The 24,394-nt window shown below is 38.7% G+C and overlaps 2 protein-coding genes across 5 annotated transcripts in view; one reads left to right on the top strand and one right to left on the bottom strand.

Annotated features, from left to right (window-relative positions):
* Positions 1-2,605, top strand: part of zrsr2 (zinc finger (CCCH type), RNA-binding motif and serine/arginine rich 2) — a 31,476-nt gene extending 28,871 nt beyond the window's left edge. Inside the window, exons 11-12 of the mRNA XM_078409340.1 lie at positions 53-938; positions 1,310-2,605. Coding sequence (XP_078265466.1) covers positions 53-936 — 884 coding nt within the window. The 3' untranslated portion in view covers positions 937-938; positions 1,310-2,605. The remainder of the gene's footprint in view (positions 1-52; positions 939-1,309) is intronic.
* The window catches only part of LOC144598843 (AP-1 complex subunit sigma-2), a 35,302-nt gene continuing 11,853 nt past the window's right edge, over positions 946-24,394 (bottom strand). Inside the window, exons 3-6 of one of the 4 annotated variants that reach the window (XR_013547904.1) lie at positions 23,724-23,832; positions 20,468-20,605; positions 12,812-12,912; positions 946-4,949 (exon numbers count right to left, since the gene is read on the bottom strand). Coding sequence is in view for 2 of the 4 variants with exons in the window: in XM_078409341.1 (XP_078265467.1) it covers positions 4,902-4,949; positions 20,468-20,605; positions 23,724-23,832 (295 nt within the window). In the remaining 2 variants the exon portion in view is untranslated. Of the gene's footprint in view, positions 4,950-7,031; positions 10,215-12,811; positions 12,913-20,467; positions 20,606-23,723; positions 23,833-24,394 lie in introns of those variants that run through there. The other 3 variants (XR_013547905.1, XM_078409341.1, XM_078409342.1) reach the window with 3 other exon arrangements.

The following is a 24,394-nucleotide window of genomic DNA, read 5'->3' as shown; positions in this document are numbered from 1 at the left end:
GCTATCAAGAACCAGTTACGTTTTAATGTTTTTTTATTAAAACACTTAACAGGACTTTACGAAAGGCGCAAATGCCCCAGAGGGAAACATTGCAACTTCCTTCATGTGTTTCGCAATCCTAACAGTGAATTTTGGGAGGCTGATCGAGATCTCTGCACATCCCCAGAGCGAAGGAAATCCTACTCTAACAAGTATTCTGAGAGGCGAGATAGATTAAGCTATCGTTATGATAACCATAGTCGATCTAGGAAGAAGTATAGTTGTAGTCCAGACAAAAAGCAGAGGAGGTCTGGAGAGCCTGAAAGGAATAGGAGGAGAAGCAGAAGCAGGGAAAGGAGAAGGTTGCAGAGGTCCAGGAGCAGAAGCCAGGATAAGAAACGGTCACGAAGCAAAGACAGGCATCGCAGAAGCCGGAGTAAAGAAGCTCGCAGATCACAAAGGTCCCACAGCAGAAGTCAGGAACGAAGGAGGTCCAGAAGCAGAGAGAGATGCCGACATAGGTCGAGGAGCAGAAGCCTGGATCGGTCGCTGAGCAGAAGTCTGTCTCGATCCAGGAGTAAAAGCCATGACCGGTCCAACAGCAAGGACCTAGGGACAGAGAGGTCACGGTCTAAAAGCAGAAGTCCTCCTCGTGGGTCGAATAAGAAAAGTAAGAGGGAATCAGAAAGTAAAGAGAAAAGAAGCAAAAAGAAGGCAAAGAAAGCGAAGAAATCCAAAAACAAGTCTGAAAACAAATCAAAGGACTATAAATCAAAAAGACTAGAAAGTGATCTCAGTCACTTGCCAGATAGTTCACTAGGAGAGGACACACAAGTCACCGTGGACCATTCTGATGTAAGAAGCCTTTCCACTTCTAGTGTTAAGAGCTCTACAAGTGATATACCAACAGCTGCCAAACTGAATGACACAATTGAAACGGAAGCTGTTGATGAATGAAGGTAACTTTTTAATGTTGAGACTTATCTAAGGATACAAAACAGGAGTACTCCAATTTTATGAAAAAAAATCTGACATTTTGTTCAAAATTAAGGGATGCGAGTTGGGATTCTGCTGGGGATAGTGACAGGGAGATGGACCAGGGAAGGGCAGTTCAGCTAATGGGTTTCTTAAGCCTCGGTGGTTGAAATGGGCTTGGGTGAGGAGTGCCTTGGAGGATTGGGAATAGTGGAAATGGGGATCAAGCAGAATGGATAATGGCAAGGAGGTAAATGGGAATGGCATTGGAGCAGCATAAATGCTATTCAACTTTCTCTGCTGGAAATAGTGACAAGAAGTGATTATTCAATATTCCATTTAATTATCCTTCCAGGTTGGTGCTGGAAGATGCACGACAATGGAGTGTGGGTCTTTGGCTGCCCAAAGCAGCACTGTGAATCTGAAGAGAAACTCTTAAAGGACTGCTATCCAGTTGTAGAACTGGAAAGACTGGCCAGACGTTGCATGCTGTTCATACCTTGAAGGATCATGAAAGTGCAGAATCCTTTTGAATGGTTTGGCAGCTATGATCAGTGTGGCGTTAGCAATGCCATATATCTTGAACTGCTGTGATCCCTTGTACTTAGAAGTTTTCATCCCACTTTGCTGTTTCAGAAAGAGGAAAAAGTACATGCTGTGCTTTTTGGAAAAGCCTGTTTGAACCAGCACTGGCAAAGTGGCCTTCAGTGCTGTAATTGAATATATAAACTGAAATATGTCACAGAAGAGTTGTACTTTGGTGAACATGGATTGGAGGAGGAAGCTGTTATGTAAAGCCTTCGTATCATGTTAATAAAGTTGGGACACTTGCAGTAACAGAGGGTAAAGTTTATTTCAAACATGAAGCATCAATGTGGATCAATTACCCAGCATGAACTTTTCCCATTTTTCCCTTCATTGTATATTTTGTTTATAAATGTTACCTGGGACATAGGCAGCAAATGATATTGCAGATAACAATTTGTTTGTAAGTAATCCGATTCTGATTTTAGGTGAAATATTGTTACATTTTGACCATAAACATATATCCAACATGTGATTTAAGCCATTCTATATTTTAAAAATCAACACACGTAATAAATTCTGCATTTTCATACAATGAGACTTGCCAATTTTTTTTATTTGTACCAAAGCATATGTGACTAGTAAGGCCAATGGCAGTAGTGGAGGAAATGCTGGAATCCATTAATGATGCAATTAAAGAACACCAGGGATTTATGAAAGGGAAATCATGCTTAACAAATCCATTGAAATATGAGAACATTAGGGTGGAGAATTGTAGGGCTTGACTAGATCTATCCCAATTTGGTACGGGAGGAGATAACTAGGGGTCTTAGTTTTGAATCTTCATTGGAAACAGGTGAGTTTCCAGAATACTGGATGCAAGCTAATATTATCGTGTTCAAAATGGGCAAAAGGACATTACAGGCCAGCGAATCTTAGTGATAGGAAAGTTGAAGATTTGGGTTCACTTGGAAAGGCAGGGACTGATTAGTAGTCAGCATGGTTATGTGCCAGGGAGATCATGTCCCACTAGTCAGAATTGCTTTGGAATATATATAACATTAATTTTGCAAATCCCATTGTATTAAAAAAATTGTTTAAGTAACTCACAAGGTGGGAAATTGGATCCCAAACTGTCTTGGTGGTGGAGGTATAAGTTAGGATGAATGCTCTGAACAATTGGTGCTTAGACCTCTATCAAATATGACTGATGGTATCAGGGGACGATTCTATTGAAAATGGGATAATGAGTTCCTGCTATCCAGAAAATGAACAAAGCTGCAACTGTTGAAAATATGAAGTTATATCTCAATACTGAAAATGCACTTGTACTTAATTTTAGTTTAGAGATACTGTGTGGAAACAGGCCCTTCAGCCTCTGAGTCTGCGCCGACCAACAATCCCCGCACATTAACACTATCCTACACACACTGGGGACAATTTACACATACACCAAGCCAATTAACCTACAAACCTGTACATCTTTGGAGTGTGGGAGGAAACCAAACATCTGAGAAAACCCACACGGTCACGGAGAGAACGTACAAACTCCATAAAGACAGCAGCCGTAGTCGGGATTGAACCAGAGTCTCTGGCGCTGTAAGGTAGCAACTCTACTGCTGTGCCACCCCAACCTACCGTACTATTATTCAGTGCTCATGTGGTATCAGCCTACCAGGTGATCCCCAGCTTCCCATTGCCTGCCACTATTTCCTCAACCCACTCATTGAACTATCAATCTGTGGCTTCTCATAGTTACAATGTGGCCCACAATAGACTAATATCTTCCATCTGAGCATGCTGCAGCCTTCAGGACTGGCATTCTACAATTCATGTAACTTGAAGGACATCCCCAGTCTGACCTGCCCGGCCCATCTGCATTTCACAACTGCTCCCATTCATTCAACTAGGGAACTATTACAGCTTATACCATGGTTTTCCCCCTGTCAAAAGCAAACCTCCACCCCACAGCTTAACAAGCTTTGTCTCCTTCCTAGTTTTGACACAGAGTCTTTAACCTGGCTTGTTAACTTTGTTTTTCTTCCCTCGGATGCAATCTGAACTATTATTTCCAACATTCTGATTTTAAGGCTGTTAACCCCATAGTCAGCTTTGCTTGTTAATGTACTTCTAACAAAGTGGTATAAGTTCATTTAACAGAACATGATTTTTGGTCAGTGGGAGTATACATTAAAATAGACAATGACAAGTGGATACCCCATTCTTTTAACACAATCTGTAAACTACCCACAATTACAAAGTGAAAAATCGATCGGTCTGAAAAATACTAAATAGTTTTAATCATAAATTAGTTGCTTAATCGCAAAAGGTACAGCAGTTATGTTATGTATAAAAAGGATATTTTAAATCTGCATCTTGTATATTTGTTGTAATACTTTAACTCCCATGTTTATTAAGTGAAGACAAATCACTGGACTATCACTGACAAGCTTGCTACATGTTTGTACAAGGTAAGCCATTTGACCAAAAATAACATTGAAGCAACAGCAAATCAAGTTGATCAACCTGATTTGACTTGAGGACAAGATTTTTTGCAAACAAATATACTAATTGTTTAAACCACATAACAAAATGTCTGGTTGAAATTACAGTATGTTTGGTGAGATAAAAGCACTTGGAATAGGAATTCTACATACTGAACAGATCCATACAACACTGATTGCTGTAAAATGATGCCTCGGCAATTATATCTAATGTGGGGCAGTGTTGCAAGATACTGAACCAGAGGTTATGCCACATCATTGAAAATTGTCTTTTAGTCTTACATGATGGTTACAGCATATTGCAGAATTAAATCCCTTACATATCCCTTGTATTGCATCATGATCACAGTCATCCTTAAAAGGCAATGATTTTCCAATAATCAAGATTTTTTGACTAAAAGTTCAAACAAATTTAAGTACATAGCTGTCTAACTTTGCCAATCTAAAAATAGACTGCATTTCCAAACATCAATAGCTGTCGTCATTGGTTGCTTTGGTATACTGAATTTTAGATTAAACACATTAAAACATTTACACGATACACAAACTTCTGACAATCACTCCGAAAGTAGATTTTTCTCTTTAGCAGAGAACAAATGTTCATTTACATTAAAAGGGAGATAAAGTTGTCCAGTTCCTCAAACACTGGGGGCAAGTTAGCTTCATTAGAAAGTTCTCATACATGTCGCAATTGGTCATACTTAAAAAGATTCTGCTAACTTAAGCCAAGTCTCCAATCAACTCATTTTTGACTTGTTTTCCTTTTTGACTCAAGCATAATTTTAAAAAATAACGTTCGACTGAACAAATCACAAAAATCCAAAGGGCAGTATTGTATAATATTAGCCATACATTAACAACCAAAGCAGTGAACTCTAAATTTGTATATTTGGGGCATCATTCACTTTAACTGAATACTTATGTCAGTCCAATTTCTTCAAGTACGCTACGAGGCGTCTCAGCTTCCTGCGGAGGAAAAATTAAACACTTTGGTAATCAAATATAAAAGATTAGCACTGGATTCAGTATTTTCAAGAGGAACAAAATATATTAAAAAAGCCAAAATACAAGAGCAAAACATTAATACACCTACAATTGTGGAAGCCATGTTTCCAGTTGTAAAAATGTACCCATCTTCCAATTTCAAAGGTATTTTCTCCCATTTAAAGCAATGCAGCACCAAATCCTGATGAAGAGGTTAGGGAAGTTTCTTATCCATAATCCAGCCTACAGGTGGTATAAAGTAGCGGTATATTGCAATTTCCCACTAGTTTCTCCTCACTGAGGCAGGGTCAGGGTTTTGTTTGGCACTTTCCCCACTCATGATCAGGCCAACATAAATCTCTGGGTAACTGAAAATCCAGTGGCGAAGATATTCTATATGCCTAGCTGTAGGTAAATATGACAAAAGACCAAAGGTTTCCAAACAAAGCAACATTTTACAAAGTTATTCAGAAGGGGCAAGAAATTTTCAGGAAATTATAATTACAACTTACTTTGACATCCTAATTAGGGGTGTGGCAAAAGAAAAAAGAAAAATTGTAAGCTTTCTGTAGACAGATGCAAGGCATTGATATCAGTTATCTACACTGATTAGCACCTCAGTAATTAATTGTAGCTCACCATTGGAGGTGAGACGTTGAACAGTGCACGCACTCACATGCTAATGGGGGCAGCAGTGCAGGGATATTATGTTTCACAAGATAACATTCATTAAATGCTCAATGCCTTTTACATCTCTCGAATAAAATCAAACCTATTTTTAAAATGGCCATTATAACTGCAGTAATTATACTTAAAAAGACTACTAAATTTCCATATGACCTAGATGGTAGTTATTCAGTCCACGCTGGATCTCAAACCAAACCCATTCCGCCATGATCACCCTGTTGATTCTTTTACCATTCACCTACACATTGAGTAATTTCCAGTAACCAAACAGCCAGTTTTGGAGATGTGGGGGAAAACTAGAGCACCCAGAGGGAATCCTACACAATCACAGGAAGAACATACAAACTTCAGACTGCACCAGTGGTCTGGATTGAACCCAAGTCACTGAAGCTGTGAGGCAGCAGCACTACCTACACCATTGTGCTGCTTCAGAATACTTCCAAATCAAGAACAGGCAATTTTTTTTGACTGGACAATTTTAAAAGTTGATTTTGTATTTCCCAAACTTTGAGAAAATGAATCAGTACATTAGCGAAAATATTGGAGGAAAAGACCACAAGCTCTCAATTCATTATCAGCAAAGCATTTCCCCGACAACGCCAAGGAATGGCTTGACAGGCAATATGTTTTTTACTCAGTCACAGGACGAACATGCAGCTGAAACCCATTTTGGCCCTGTGCATTTGTGTTGGTCAATTCTTCACTGTGGTGACACAGATCATGAATATGGGAAATTCCAAGTCAAAATTAGAAGATGGGAGTGTAGCTGTACCAAGTAAAGGCTTTGGAAAGAACTGCAGATGCGGGCTGACAGACTGGGTGCTCATATCAATTGCTGAGCATGCTTCCAAGTATCCAGTCAAAATTGCCACAATGTTTCACATGAATAAATCCACACTGTTGGCTGCATTGTGTAAAATTATATTCTGGAACAGATTAAAACACACCTGCACAATTTATCATGTACTGCCACTCCAATCCGAATTTCAAATTAGGATTCCAAAATTTGTAACATTATGTGTAACTGTAATCCTAATTGAAAAAGTAAATTAGATGACAGAATTTAAAGCTAAATGCAGAATCAAGCAAATGCTAACTGAAAAACAATATTTTATGTAAATAAATAAAAATTGTGGTTATAAGATCAAAAGCCAGACAAAAAGGAAGCTGACATTTATGGGAGTAAAATAACCGGGCTAATCAGAAAAAAAGCACTATTCATATTGAAGCCAAAACCACCAAGTGACTCATTAAACTGGCTTTCAAGTTATTGCTCACCATGATCTCTTTGCAATTTTCCTATTACTGATCAGTAGAACTTCTTAAATATTATATATAACTTTGAATATATACTAATGTAAGTTTGCATATATAGGAAATATAGCCACAGAAAACAACATTGATGCATGCAGGAATGTTTTATTTATAACATGCCAGAAACGTGCACTTCATAGAACACAAACTTAAAGCAAGCTTTTTACAATCACAAATAAAATAACAATTTCAGTCAGCTTAATGCATAGCAACAAAAGCCAATCACAGCAGACTGCAAAAGCAAACACAATTAGTGTAAAGTATGCATTAAACTATTGAACTTTGAAAATGGAAGTATTACTGTCTAAAATGTGTCTTTGTACATCATAACATGTCTAAAGTACTTCTTTCTTTCCCCGCTCACTGATATAGATAGTACTGCTTGGGTGCAACTTGAAATTACTGATCCAATCATCGTACAAATACTGTTAATATAAAACAATTTTGAAGCTTGCTAAAATACGAAGTACAAATAACAAATGCTTCACTTAAGACTTCGCCAGTCTTTAGAAAGTCAAATGATGATTAGCAAACACTTAACTCATTATAGATGGTCATCACTGAAAAGACGTAAATTAGTGTTTGTGCAATTAGTTGTAGGTTTCATGAGAACAAGCAGTCTATAGGAAATGATATATTTCAAGGTTACTTTGGACTTAGCAAGCTTTTTTTCTCTGATTTCAATCATGGGTCTGGATCAGCTCACCTTTAACTATCCATACAAAAGTAAGTTATAACCTGACCTACTCAGGGGAGTACACTGGGGTAAAATATGCATGAGGTTTTCATTTCCAGGGTTACCAGTTGACAGAGTTGGCTGAATCCCAGTTCCGAGAAAGGAAAGCATGTACGGTTGGATTTTCTGAGGGGTTGCAGTTGTTAGACCAAAGCTAATACAAATTGGGAAGGGAATAATTGGTTTTGAACTGGCTATCAATTTAATTAACTCGGACAAAAATTAGTATTTAGATGATTTCTATATCTAGATGGCAATTTCAAAGACATGAATGTAAAAGATTTATTCAATGCAGTCCAATTTTTTCAGGTTTAAAAAAATGGGGCCAAATTTACATAGGAATGACATTATTCCAAATCACCAAAATGAGAAAGGCAATTATACCCATTTAATTACACTTAATACTACAACATTCATGAACCAAAAGATTTTAGCTAAGTTACATAATATAAACTGTATAGTTGTCCAGAATGTTTCCTGCTACTTGGGTAGTAATCCATTTTCTGGGATATATGAATTTAATACTTTTGCTCAGATCAGGTCCAAATTGCTGCTCCCTGCACAGAAACGGCCAAAGAGGAAGCTAGGGGGGAAATGAATTATCTTCTCTCACATTACTTCAATTGAAATCTTATTGCAAATGTATTTAATACAGAAATCCTCAAGTTACAGTTCTATCCAGAAAGACCATGGAAGATGAAATGCAGCCTAAGCTAGGCAATGAGAGATTACTATTCTTGACAGCTAATCAACTATCCTTACATTTGCAGCTCTAACATTAATCATTCTGCCTTTCCCTCAGCACTTAGTTATTTTTCAACTTTCCTTCCCTGATGCTTCAGTCACATCATCTCATGAACTGCCTATGACAACTCACTGGCACTCATTCTCACTTTCCTCCCATGGCAGAATATTCACATCCCATACTAACCACATTGATAAGGTGGAGGGAAAGGCGGGGAAAATTAAGTATCAGCACCAAAATGTGAATACTAAAAAAATATACCAATACTAAATGGCGAGCAGCATAATTCAAGAACTCCTGCATTAAAGCAAAATACACTGTCCAGTTATAATTTTACCCAATATCAAATGGCTTTGGGATTACAAAGATCAGGATACAATTATGTTATTAAAAGTTAAACAGATTAGTATGTAATCCAATTTGAATGACATGGCTCCTTACACCCATGCCACAGAATAAAATGTAGGTGGCAAAAATTACTGCTGAAGCAGCATACATTTTGGATAAATAGGACTTGGGTATTCCTGTCCTCTCAATCTGAACATATCACGTGGATAGTGGTCTAACAGACATACACAATGATACTCGAGGGAGCCAGAGCATTGCTAATTGTTATGCTGTGGTGCAGAGCAAGATGTTGTTTTTAAAATAGTTTCTCCAACAACAGAAATATTTTTGCATTGCAAGCTTAAACAATTTGCACTGGGACTGAAGATGTGAGATGGTCTTGGACATTGGGAAGAATTGCAGAGTTGTGACAAGTACAAAAATCAGAGCAAAAGGAATCCGAGAATGGCCTTTTCCACCCTGAAGAAACCACAGATGTGAAAACAAAACTGTAGTTAAAAATTAGCTTTCAGCCTCTCATAACACCCTGACCTACCCTTTATACACAGAATTAACTAACCTCACATTAGCAAGCATCTAATTTGCTGTAGATGAACAATGAACGTGAAAATACAGCGGGTTATCAAATAATGAGTGCAAATCGTGTTGGAATGATTGGAGGCTAGAGCTCTTTTGCAACATTAATCTCAAATATAGCCAGGTCAGTGGCTGTTTCTGTGCATTAAAATTGACAGGAGTGCAATATAACTCAACATTTCAGACATCTTATAATGAGTCAAGAGTAAAACAGTTTTAAACCAGCCTAAATTTTGATTAGCTTTTAACCTAGCTGGTTCAATCTTGGCAAATAAGAAATGGCACAATTGATTGAACTATAATTAACAAAGCTCTAACTTGTTACTTTTGTGGTCTAGGACACCAGCTCTGATTTATTCTATCAGCAAGACCTTGTGCAGGCATCATTTACCATGTATGAATGTGGTGTATCATGAGAGATACTTTCATTTGAAAAAGTTGGTATTAAATTAAGTCTGAGATGATGAGATGTCCAAATATAGCAGTATCAGGCCTGCTTGGTGCACATTAAAACAGTGTTAAAACTAACAGAGATAGACCCAACATGCAATGAAAGACATTAAACCAAATGCAATTAATGTTGCTTTACAATTGGAACTAGGATAGCACAGAACAAGGTTAAAATGAGCAAAACACAAACATATACCAGGCTGCTAGATGACAAAGTACTGATGGTCCCGTTACATCTAAGTATTTGTACAACATTCATGTGAACTTCACAGAGCCTAGGAGCCCAGGAAAGCATTCCGACAGCAAGCAGACACGATCACCTCCTCCGATTCACCACGTAAGATGAGCCACGGCATTAATATACAGGAACATTAAAATATTCGTGGCGTGGCTACAGGGGAAAAAGCAAAATGCCAATATCTTTCTAGTGGAAAAAGCATGCAGACCTTATTAAAACACTTTGATAACTGGGGTGAAATTCAGCGTTAATATAGAAACATGTGGATGTTAAACCCAAATGCATTAATAGAATGCCGAAGCTTATTACCACGATTTCACATTGGTAAGCAAAATGCAGAGTATTAACTGAGCCAACGAAAGAGAACATGCTGGAACAAGGATGCTGCTTAATCAGAATTTTTTTACATTCTACAAACACAGCTTACATTGGTTAATGGAAAGCAAATCACCAACGGAAAGAATGATCAAACAGTTATTGGCCACATTCACATTTCAAAGACAACGATGAGAAGGTACAATGTGTTTGAATGTCAAAAGGAAGACTGGGGAACAACAAACAGTATCTCGGGTTTCTTCACCACAGCAACTTCATATTAATTTCAAACCGTCTCACCGTAAAATACACATTCACCAATGTAACTTGACATAAGATACTGGGAATGGTGCAGATTTTTTTTTTACCAGACGAGAAGCACAAAACAAAAGTTCTTAAATATGTGGAGAGGCAAGTCCAAATTAAAGTAATTACAAAATAAATTAGTTTGATAGGATAGGCATGCTGAGGGTTTTTCCACTAGTGAGAATCCACAACTAGCTGACCATAATCCCAGTCAATAAATCCAACAGGTAATTCAGGAAAACCTTACCCAGGATATAGGGTGGACCTTGCCTAAATCAGTGGCTGAAGGAAGCAGCAGACACTTTTAAAGAAAGACTAAGTAATTGCAAGATGAAAGAATATGCCTATGCCAATAACACGAGATAACATTGCGAAACAGACACACTGGCACGGATCTGATGGAATAAATGCTTGTATCTGCCATGTCAATTATTGTAGCAATGTTCAGAAGATCATCTGAAGCAATTATAGACTTCAGGATTTTAAGTGCTATACTCATTCATCCAAGCTCAGCTTCATTAAACAATACAATAAGTTATAAACACATAACTCAGAGGCACAAAGACAAGATAGCTAAACCTTGAGCATCTGTTTGCCTGGTACCCAAGTCCTGAAACTAAAATATTTAAATGGCAGTGAATATGTTACTGGTGACTCAAAATAAAACAATTTTGCAATTTGATGCCCTACTACTAAAAGTACAGAGTATTTATATTTTCAGTTAGTTGTGAAGGACTTTGGTCCTAGCTGACATAAATGTCACGTGGAGCATGTTTTGGATTCCACATTTGGAAGTTATGCCAACTTGTTGGCTAGTTATACAAATATTTGAATGCAAATTCAAGCATCAGCTTCTTGAATAACAAAGTTAATTTACAGACTACAGAAAAAATCCGAAATCTAAGAATAAAGTGGAAGCCATTTAAAACTGAGATGAGCAAAATCTTTTTCACCCAGAGGGTTGTGAATTTGTGGAATTCTCTGCCACAGAAGGCAGTAGAGGCCAATTCACTGGATGAATTTAAAAGAGGGTTAGATAGAGCTCTAGGGGCTAGCGGAATCAAGAGATATGGAGAGAAGGTAGGCACAGGTTACTGATTGTGGATGATCAGCCATGATCACAATGATTGGTGGTGCTGGCTCGAAGGGCCAAATGGCCTCCTCCTGCACCTATTTTCTATGTTTCTCTCGGATAGACTGTATGAGTCCCAAAATGAACAAACTATAGAAATGGTAATTTTAAATGCTGTGCCTTGTACTGTTAATGCAATAGCTGTACACAGTTTAAACAGGATTATTTTAAAAGAGATTCACCACTTGCTCCAGGCACACCTATTCCCATTGCTACAAACCAAAATATGCATTCAACTTCAAAGGTTAAAACATGATCAGATTTATCAATGCAATCTACATTTTGTTAATGAGTCCTGAGACAAGGTGTCACTTCACCAACTTCATAAGATCTTTTTCAATTAAATAGTAGAGTCTGGGGGAAGATAGGAAATAATTTCAAGTATCTTTTCCTGCTCATTTTCTGAGTGAATTTTAATAAAAAGGGAATAGTCACTCTGGAAATATTCCTTTTGAAGTCAAAGAAACAAAAAATAAAACAGCAACACTGATTTTTTTAATCTCCTGCCATCACAATATGTCAATGCTAAGTTGATCATCCACTAATTCTCCACTTCAATGAGGTATTTCATGTTCAACACAAAACAGCACCAAGCAGTTTATCACACCAATCCTCTCCTTTTTGCAACAGCATTTAAAGATCTCCTGTAACTTGTTCAGGTCCATTTCAGATATTTGAATTTGATGCATTAATGTTACTTATTTATGTTAAACGCATAAGTGCTTTATTTTTAAAAGCCTGCTACAAGTTAAGCATTGCCTTTTAACAATGTTAGCTTCAAAAAAATAGAAGCAGCACCAAGACACCACATCAATGCCATCATGCAAGTTTCAATTAGGATCAACCCCGTCACCATCTGCTTTAGTACAGTGTTTAATTTTGAACTTCTCCCTACATCAGGCAATTTAGCAATTAATGCCATGGCAATTTTGCAAACGTGCATCATTCATTATGCTTCCAAATTATACCCATGCCACTCAAATGGGAAAATAGTTACCAATGGTCTGGATGGGGAGCCATAACAGGCCAATAGCCTAAGATTTCTTTCAATCATAAGATATCGTCAGCTGACAAACTTCCCCAGTCTTCATTTTGGTTCTAAAACACAAAATTAAGCAGCATGTGAGAATTAACAATTTTTCCTCCAATACATCTCTGGAAAAGGAGTACCATTATGAACAAGAACACAATCTCAATTTCACAGGTCATGCAACACACCGTTTCCTTGAAGCATTGCTACAACTGAACAACTGGTCTCCAGCAAGATAATCAAAAGCCATCATTTCACATTCATGCTAGAATGCAAGGCATTCCATATATTTTTACTTCATTGTACATATTACAGTAAAAACAATCAAAATCAGAGTTTGAAAAACATCTGCATTCTGAGCAAAAAGTAATCTATAAATCAATTATTTTTACACATTTCAAATTGTGCACACTATTGTTTTAGCAAGGTAGAACCACAGCCTATGTATACACCCTGCCATCTCAAAACTAAAACACAAGAGATTAAAACAATAAAAACATGGAACATTGGTCAGCCTCACCACATAACAAACCAAAGGATAGCATTCAGTGCAACTCATCTGAAAGCAATTTTGCACGTCTTATCACAGAGACAGCAAAAATCAAATTCAAGACACATCTCAGATGGACACACTCAGTTCACAAAGACTAGTAAAAAGATTAATTAATTACACAGCACGTTTTAGGCAAAAGAAAAAATGATTCCATGATCCTGAGAAAGTTGCAACTCATCGATTTTTGCAGCAAATGCCAGCTTTTCTCAGAAAAGCCACAAGCTAGGAATGGAAGGTGGAACCAGCCACCTGCCATGGTAGTACTGTGTCATTGAAGCTCAGTTGCATAGGTTCAGTGACACTATTGTTGAGCCCATCTCTCCTGCCTATGAGCATTTTGCATTACTTTTTCCTTTTCCAATGGATCCATAACCTTTTTTTTCCAATTTTTTAAAATCTTAACAAATTCAGTGACCTTTGGTATACATTAGCCCACACTGCATAGCTACAAATATTACTGCTTAACATGGCCTTTTGTTTCCTTGAAGGCTAATGGGGTAGTCTGTTAAACAGCATCCCTATACAAGACCATCAAATTGGCGGCAGATGGAGGAAAAGAATAATGCCAGTAAATGGGCTGGGGGGCTTACCTCCCATGCCCTTGGAGGTGCTCTTGGGGGTTCAGATGTTGGCTGTGGGGGTTGCCCAGGGTACGGAGGATGCGTTATGGCTGGGTGAGGAACAGCACGTTCTTAGGTTGATGTCTCTGGATCAAGATGTCGGTGGAATGAACTGCTGGAGGACCTGCAGCAACCAGGGGCTCAATTGGATCAAGTGCTGCTCCGAGGCCAAGCATGCAGATTGGACGTGACCTGCAGTGCAGATCAGCGGATGACATTGACAACGTCGTCAGGCCAGACCGACCCCTGCAATTCTAACCCAGTGCCGGTGCCAGGCCAATGGGCCTTTATGGCTTATATAAGATGCTACATTTTTAACATCTTTGAACTTGAAGGATACAAGATGGCGCTAGAAACATGGTGACTCTTGTGTAGTCCTTCGGTGTAATGTACTATTCTTACATTCTTGTACTCGAGTATGACAGTGCCTAGTTATAGTAAGATTTTTACTGAATTCAATGCAAAAAAATGGAATTTCACTGAACCTCTGTATATGTGACAATAAAGTGCCATTGAACCATTGATTGTACAACTTGTGAGCAAATAATGTAAGGTGATAACTAGGTATAAGTGGATGAAGTGACCCACAATTACAGATGTGTCTGTTTAAAAGTCTTACTGTTTTTTAAATTATAACTGAAAACTTGGGAGTCAGAAAGGGAAATTTCATATTTTTACTCTAGATGAGAACCATTTTCAGACCACAGCACTTAATCACCCAAGCTGGAATTAATGAGGTAGTATCATTTGCTGAGTGCATCTGGGAAACATTCTGAATAAAATGGGATTCAGATCAGAAAAAAAGATGCCACAGCTGGAAAAAGATGGCATTAAGCTGGAAAGAGTAGAGTGCAGAAAAGATTTATAAGGATATTCTCAGGACTCGAGGGACTGAGTTACAGTGAGAGATTGGGCAGCTCGGACTATCTGTTGGAGCACTGGGGCCATTACTGTATAACAGAGCAGGATGAAGGACCTCAGTGGCCCACTTCTGCTTCTAATGTATCATCAAAGAGCAATACACTTTCATTATGATACACATTTTAGAATTCATGTGATGTAAGTTTCTATTGAAGCACTAAATGACTGTGACTAGTAAAGCAGGGCATGATATATTGTATATACATATACACTATGTCAAGTGACACACCAGATGGGCAGTGAGAATTACATCATGAATGCCACATGAAAGAAAATTCTGGTTCTTCACCATGGTGCAGTGAAGGCTTCTTTAAAATATAGCACCTGCCCAAACATATTCTTGGAACAAATGTAAATTTCTCTGTGTCCAAATTTGTACCAGCAAACGGAAGGACTTGACACATGGATCAGACTGCAGATACAAGCCAAGCTTAGAATAAACAGTTCTGCTACTAATTACATAAATCAGTAAAGATTTAAAAAATCCTTTTAAGGAATTCCAGTCAAAGCACTCGAGGATGTAACAATACCACTCACATTAATGTCGAAGAAAATAATTATGCCCACATAAAACCAGGTTGACCTCTGGACTGAATATTATTCCGTGTCATTCAAACATTCAGCACATTTCCTTCATACCCAAAGTACATGGAAATGCTAAGAGCCAGGATGGGATGGCTGTGTGGCAACAGGTATCTCTGGTGATCCAACACCAGAGGTTATAATCATCAGAAAACTACTCCAAAAAAGATTTAGAAAGAACAGACACTACAGTTTAATATAGTATTCAATAGTCATTGAAAAAATGTTTTCCTTACTTTTCTTTCTGTGCACAGAACAGCTGAGTGAATTCACCGTTCAGTTAGTTCTTCACTCATTCTTCTCTTTAGCTCAGTATAAGAGCAAGAGGCTAATCAGGTTCTCTCAACTGTTCCAAGGTAGGGCTAGATTGTCAGATTCATGACCATATTCCATTTACCTGTCTATATTCTACAGAGGTGCAATATTTAGATAGGAGGCCAAATTGTTAATCTGGATAATTCTGAGATTAATTCACATGAAAGTTGCTTTAACTATAACACTAATTTTCAGTCATGAAGGTATAATGTTTGTAGAAACAAACTAATGTACGTTCAACTTGCAAACTAAACTAAGACAGTAGCCAAAGAAATCTCCTTATTAAAATGACACCTTGTTTGACAGCAAATTTGCTTGAAATAATTATTAGCCTTGCTCAAAATCAAATTAAATGACATTGAACACAAGGAAACTATGATAGTATGAGTAAATTGACTATGATAGATTGGGGAGCTTTTTTGAAAAGCAATGCTTCGGATAGGCAAAGAAATGAATACAAGAGTATGATGGAGGAAATAATCCTTCGACACAAGTTCCAAAAGGAAATGAATTCAACATGGATAACAGAAGGACAATATTAATTCCAAAGACGATAATATTAATTAAAAGGCGATAAAAAAGTGCTTGAAAAATTAATGAAGCTGCAAACCCATAAATCCTCAGGCCCAAAGTGCTCAAAGAGGAATCCATGAAAATGGATTGGTTGTCATTTTCCAAAATCCTACCGATTATGGAATTTGAAGATTGGACGTAGAAAATGTATCTCCTTTCTATTAAACAAAAGAAATACAAAGGAGGGAACTGTACAGGTTAACCTAAAATCAGTAGTAGGGAAAATGCCACGATTTTTATGAAAAACTAGACCAAGTGGACCCGTTGGGTCCAAACTTCTCCTGCATTGGTGCAACACCCCTTCCACCCCACTCCTCCTCCCCTTCACCCCTCCCTTCTCCCCCATCCTCCTCTCCCCTAATCTTCACCCCTTCCCCCATCCCTCCCCTCTCCCCCCCATCCCCCCACCCCTTCCATCCCAACCGTGGACCGTTGCCAGGCGGGGAGTACCCCCGTGACCGAGGGCGGGCAAGGGGGGGGGACAGGGAAAAGGCGCTGACTTCGGCCCCATTTCTCTTGCGGGCCGGGCGTGGAGCCGAAGCCTCTCCTGCAGCTCGGCTGTGATCGGCGGGGACGGCCATCTTGTGGATCCTCTGCCGCCGCGCTGCACCACGGAAGGAAGGTCAGGCGCGGGGCACGCCGGGACAGGCACCGGTCCTCCCCGGGGGGGGGGGAGCGCGCATTTATTAAAGTTTCTTAGGTAAATTGTTTTAAAAAAGTAAAAAGAGTGTGTAGGGTGGGCCCAAAACTGTTGCGCTGTCGTGTACCGTTTTGGCTGTGTAGAGGGCATTGTACACACATAAACATATACACACAAACAAACCGAGAATTTTAGTGATTAGAATAGATAGATAGATAGATAGATAGATAGATAGACAGACAGACAGACAGACAGACAGACAGACAGACAGACAGACAGACAGACAGACAGACAGACAGACAGACAGACAGACAGACAGACAGACAGACAGACAGACAGACAGACAGACAGACAGACAGACAGACAGACAGATAGATAGATAGATAGATAGATAGATAGATAGATAGATAGATAGATAGATAGATAGATAAATGTGATAACAGATACAAAAATATATAAATTGGGTGACAGTTGAATCAAAATCAACATGAACTACTAATGGGGGAAATGTAGTGTTTGACAAATCTACTGCAGTTTATTTTAAAACTGTTGAATTGTGCATTTATATTTTCATAAAGATTTTAATGAAAACAAATTGCTCTCTTTTATGGTTCTATGTTCCAAGAGACCGTAATAGTCTGGGACTACTTCCCAATAGTATAACCAATTAACAATATGTACTGCTCTTCAAATTAAATTTTACTGATTAAAATAGTACAAATTATATATTTCTTCATTGAAAGGCTTGGAGGGAGTGGATGTGGAGAGTCCAGGATTAGAGGTCATAGTCTCAGAATTAAAGGATGTTCTTTTATGAAGGAGATGAGGAGGAATTTCTTTAGTCAGTGGGGGGTGAATCTGTGGAATTCTTTGTCACAGAAGGCTGTGGATGCAAAGTCAGTGGATATATTTAAGGCAGAGTTAGACAGATTCTTGATTAGTACAGGTGTCAGAGGTTATGGGGAGAAAGCAGGAGAATTGGGTTTGGAGGGAGAGATAGATCAGATATGATTGAATGGCGCAGTAGACGATGGGCCGAATGGCCTAATTCTACTCCTATCACTTATGATCTTATGAAATTCAACTGTCCCCATCTCCACTATCCACATACTTAATGTTAATTTTTGGCCTCTCTACACTTGATTATGTAAAGTAAAAGTTAAATATCTCCAAATCAAACTTATGATAAGCCTGACTCTAGAATTTAGGTTTACCTCATAGGGCTTCAACTTTCACTTCACCTTTCCATGCCCAAAACCATGATGTTGTGAACATGCAGGTTATTTATTTTGTACAGGGGTTTATAAGAGTTAAAGCCCACTCATACTGCAGATTAACTATTGAAAACAAAAATCAAAATGTGCTGGTGTTTTGCTGAACCATATAAACAAGTCCAAAGGATGTTAAGATACCTTATCATACAGGGCAGAAATTTCCCAGCAACAAACATAAAAAAATCCCACAAAAATGCTCAGCGGTAGCATTTCTCACAAAAGACCATTAGAGAGACTGCTGACATCTGGTCCAAATGTTCAGATTTGGGAAGGCTCGTCATTTTTCAGCAGCTTATCCACAGGCCAAGGTTCAAATTAAGTCACTGTCCATAAATAGGCTCCAGTGAAGAATTGAACATAATAGACCTGGACAATGCACATCCATAAGATGTATACTAACTAGCTCTAATATGTTCAATCCTTCACTGCGATAATATTCATGTCTTGTTCTTGATTTTAGGTAATGTACTGACATTAAGCAAAGTTAAATGATCTGGAATGACCCAAGTTAGTTGGAGACACTTGCTTGGTGTCTTTGTACTTTGCAAGCTGATTGTTGGCAGATTTAATTACCCACAAGCGCATTTATATTGTACAAGCTTGTAGAGCTTCAAAATAAGATCAGTTGCATTGTTATGGCAGTTTGGAGTATTTGGCTTCCAAATGGAAGGTCAAGCCAGTCAGGAAAACTGCTGATCTACCCAGTGTCAGAGGCTCCGAAATGAACTAGAAAGAAGGATCGAGTGAAATGGATGCAATTACAGACTGAATGTTATGCACCACTGATTCCCTGGTCCACTCATTCCTCAATCTCCCTGTCCCCAGGCACTTTCCCCAGCAACCATAGAGGAACCATAGGCACTTTCTCCTTCACCTCTGCTTCACTCTTGCCAGATGCTACCTAACCTGCTGGATACTGGCAACATCTATAGTATTTTGCTTAGTCTTTAAATATACTGTCGAAGTCAGGATTAACTATTATTACTTGCAAGGCCTTTGTTCAATACCTACCAACATTTAAAATAGTTAAATTCATGAAGTTATATTTTCACATCTACAGCTAAAGTACTGCAAAAATTACTGCAATATGCGGGAATCATGCCAGTGACTATGCAACAAGTTCCCACAAGCAGCACAGAGACAATGCTCAGACTGGATACAACTGAAACTCCCCTAAATTACTTTGAATAGTGCCATAAAGTATTTGCATTGACCCAATTTCAATGAGATTAATAATGACCAAAGGAAAAGGAAGAGTACGAGATAAGTTAGGATACTCAGTGCACAGCAGAACAGAAGCCCTGGGGGTCAGCAAGCAGAGGTCATCAAGCCTTACACACTAATCAGGCTACAATGAAGCTGGTGCTCAGAGGTAAAATAAATGTACAAGATATGTGTAAATGCTTCATATCTTCAATGCTTGACAAATGGTTCTGGGTTATGCCTCAACAGGTAGAGAGAAAAATGAGTCTGGAATCCGTATTGCTAATATTTTCATGCCAAAATCAAGACATAGTACTTCTGAGCCAAGTTGCCTTGAAGACCTATTTGCTAAAGCGTTGCAACCCTACTCGATGACACAATAAACAATATCTAAAAATAAGATTCTGAATCCTGGGTTTCAACAATCAGACAATGCAGCAAAGTGAGGTAAATAACAAAGCAACTAACATGGCAACAACAAACGGTGAACATAAGCTTTTCAGGAAAAAAACGATAAAAAGGAAGGCAGACATATGGAGGCAAAAATACAATCTACTGTTTGTTCTACAATGAAGACTTTAAAAGTCACTTTACCAGAGAACAAATGTGCAGATTTGAAGTATTGTGGCAGTTCTGATTGATCATGCCTAGACAATTATAGAACGCTAGAATGTGTTTTTAATCTAGAATGGCAGTTAAGATTTGTGTCTTCATACTTATACAATTTTAATAAATTCTACTTCTGCCTCCGTATTTAATCACGAGACAAACATGCAACTTCAATCCTGCTACAACTACAAATCACAAATCAGAAGTACTAACAATGTGAGTGTTTAACAATCTAAGTTGTTCTTTCAAATTAGGGTTAGTACTACGGTGACAATTTCTCCTATTAAAACACAACATGCTAAAAGTCTCACAAGCACATTCTTAAATGCTTACCTCTTGCAACAGATCAGCTTGTTCAATTGCCTTCAGCACATTCTTCTTTGAAGTCTCCTGAACTTCTCCTCCTAACAGGAACTCATCCAAGATAAAATAAGCCTTCTCAAAGTTAAAGATAATGTCAAGCTCACAAACCTTCAAGAGGAGGAAGCAAAAACAAATGGTGTTTACACAAGTATAAATATGGCAAAGTAACTGCACTTGCAACTCAATGTAACTTAATGTCAGCAATCATTTACCTTCCTCACACATAGTTTGTGTACAATTACCATACTACTGACAAATGTTTCTTTGAAATACAGTATACAGCAACCAGGAACTCCAGACAGACATTTTGCACAGGAAAAAATAATGAAAGGAGATGAACTACTGGGGTGCACATAAGAACACTCAATTCACTTTCCTTTTAACATTGTGAAACACCAGAAGCGATAAACAAAGTAATTACTTACAAAAATATTTCCATAGAGGAAGTATGAAGAGATTTGATATATCTGAATGTGGATAAATTAGATGAAATAAATCCCAGGCAGTTAGAAGTGTTGGAGGAAACGGGGTTTCGACTATAATTTTTCAATCTTCACTAGCTACAAGAGCAGTGCCGTACAAATGTCAGCATTTTAAAATGTGGATGTTTGAGAGAGAAAGAGAAAAGCCAATGACAGGCAATTCAGTGGTGAATTATTACTACAACCCAGCTTTATGGGCAGTGGGTACCCTCTAGAAATGCAGACTGATCACAGACAATCAACATGGACTTATCTGGCAAATGTGATTGATTTTGTTTGGGGGTTGGGAAATGAAGAACTGACCAGGTGGTCAATAAGGACAATGCATTCAATGGTTGTTACCAAGCAGTTGAAACAGTTCAGTACTACATCTTGTGTTTTTTTAGAATACACTAGACGGGCGTGGACCCATTGGGTCCAAATCTCTCCTGTGGGCCCGGCAACCCTCCGTCCAAACACCCACTCCATCCCCCCCCCCCCCCCCACCCACTCATCACCCTCTCCTCCCCTCACCCCCCCCCCCCCCCCTCGCCGTTTACACCATGGCAAAGTTTAAGCATTGTAAGTTGGGGAACATCTGTATTAGATCACGTGGCTGGAAGCGAGCTACGGATCGCTGCCGTTTGCACCATCGCAGAGTCGAAATAGCAAGTCAAAGCATGTTAAGTCGGGAAGCATCTGTATTAGATCAACGGGTCCCAAATGCGCACTCGGGGGCCTTCTCCCTTTATGACGTTGAAAACGCAGTCTTGTTTGACCCTCTGCCGCCACGATGCACCCCCCCCCCGCTCATTGGCCGCCACTCCCATCACACTGGCGGGTTCCATTGTGACGTTGAACGCAGCAGACGGCCAGGTGATATGGAAAAGTTAATTTTTTAACTTTAAAATGTCAATAACTTTAAAAATATAAGTCCAATTTGAATGAAACTTGGTTAATACAGATCCCAAGACAATGGTGAGTAAGGCCTAAAATTGTTGCGCTATCGTGTACCGTTTTGGCCGTGGGATCAACGGGGGCACAAACAAACAGGACAAACATACGGAGGAACAAACAAACAAACGGGGGAACAAACAAGATGAGAGGTTTAGTAATATTTATAGATATCAATGATTTAGTAAAATGTACAAGGCATAATGTTTACAGATGATATAAAACAGGCCTCGAGGTGTGCAATGAGGAAAGTTTACGTTAAAATAAGACATAGTCTGGTTATTCAGGCAAGGAAGCAGCAAATGGAATTCAATCTTGAGAAATGGAAGTAATGTATTTGGGGAGGTCCCTCAAGGCAAAGAGATGTGAAATAAATTGGGGGGGGGGGGTTTAAGAGGTTTGAGTGACAAGACTTAATAGAGGTAATATCACAAAAAAACTAAACATAGCTTATTCCTTATTGCAGATAATCATTGTTTAGTATTTGCAGAACAGAAACATGATGCATCATTTAACGTTGTATGTATCCGTAACAGGTCTGATGTGGGAAAGTTCATTGACAATGAAGCAGCTGAAGATGACTGGGCCTAGAACACTGCCCAGTAGCAGACCTGGAGCCGGGATGAAGAACCTACAATAACCACAACCACCTTCCTTTGTGTGAGGCACAGTTCTGGAGTATTTTCCGGTGATGTCTATTCACTTTAGTATTGCAAGGACTCACCGATACCATATTCAGTCAAATGCTGCTTTGACGCATTCTCACCTCAACTTGAATTTGGTTCCCTTGTCCACATTTTGTCCATAATTGTAGTCCTGGCAAAACCCTGTACAGGCATTGGTGGCCATATTATTGTTTATTAAGTGCCGCTCGCTTGCAGTTTGCACATGATTTATTTGGCCGGATTAGCTTTGCCCTGCTTTCTGTAGACAGCGTATACTCGGGCAGTTTTCTCACGTAGTCTAGTAAGATTGTAACTGTACTGGAATCTTGCCATGAAGTGTGGCTAATTTTAGTTTTAGAGATAGTTTGATAACAGGCCCACCGAGTCCGTGCCGACCATTGATCACCCAGTTTCACATCCTACACACTGGGAGCAATTTACAGAAGCCAATTTACCTTCAAATCTTGGAATGTGAAAGGAAAACGGAGCACCTGGAGAAAACTTGCGCACAGGGAGAACATACAAACTCCATATAGACAGCATCCGAGGTCCCTAGTGCTGTAAGGCTGCAACTCTACTGCTGCGTCACAGTGCCTCCCCGCAAATTCTAGAACTCCACAACTGACAGGATGCAATCTGCTCAAATAGCATTGCTGTATCCAGTGCTCTCAACAATTCCTGATATCACAGAGTGAACTGAGGACTAGCATGAGCGATCCAGTGAATGCAAGTACTTCCGGTTCAAAGCATTTCAGCCTTTGTTTTGACACTAACATGGCCAAATTTGCACCAAATGATTAGTTAATTTAATTTAAATTGTTGGAAATCTAAAGAGAAAAATCTGCAGGTGCAGGAAATTTGAAATAAACAGAAAGTGCATCAATGGAGAAAAAAAACAGTAATGTTTGTTCTGACGGAGTCATTGATCTGAAACATGGACTACTCTCCACAGATGCCACCCGACTTGCCGAATGTTCCCAACATTTATTTTAAATTGTTAGAATTTTGAAGAAAACTGTGCACTGAATTAAGATTTGTCTTTTCCAAAATTACTACATATACATGGGGATTAAATCCACTGTAGGTGTATTTCTTGCATAAGAGTGCTACTCTTAGATGAATAATGAATTTAAGGATTCAACTCACACTTCCAAAATACTTGTCTAGTAGTTCAACATAACGATGAATAATCTCCAGTGTTATGAGCTCATTGTCCTGGTCTTCAATAGCACAGCAGAAATAAAGACTTGCATACCTATACAAACATAACAGTTCAATCATTTGTTGTTAAAACCATTGTTTTTTAAGCAACAGCTGCTACATCAGATCAAATGACTGAAATAAATTGTTTACATCTTTTGAAACAAAATTTAAAGATTCAAGAGAGAGTTAGATATAGCTCTTAGGGCTAATGGAATCAATGGATATAGGGAGAAGGCAGGAACGGGGTACCAATTGTGAATGATCAGCCATGATCACATTGAATGGTGGTGCTGGCTCGAAGGGCCGAATGGCCTACTCCTGCACCTATTGTCTATTGTTTCTAAAATGTTGAATAAAGTTGAAAACTAAACTCAGCATCCAAAATTAAATTTTAATCCTTCATCAAAATTAAATTAATAATGAACTTCAATTCTCATGTCATGAGTTTGAAATCTGCCAATTCAGTGTGGAAAATCACTTTACATAAAGAATGGGAAAACAGCATTTCAGGATGTGTATTACAGTGCAAGAAGCTCCTGTCCCAATTACTAATCCTGTCATTTATTTCACAACCTTAAAAGTGACAAGCTCCATGATTACAAGCCATTCATACA

The sequence above is a fragment of the Rhinoraja longicauda genome, chromosome 12 (genome assembly GCF_053455715.1).
Source record: "Rhinoraja longicauda isolate Sanriku21f chromosome 12, sRhiLon1.1, whole genome shotgun sequence".
NCBI lineage: Eukaryota > Metazoa > Chordata > Chondrichthyes > Rajiformes > Arhynchobatidae > Rhinoraja > Rhinoraja longicauda.
Note: the sequence above shows the minus strand (reverse complement) of the source record. Positions and strands in the feature narration are given on the sequence as shown.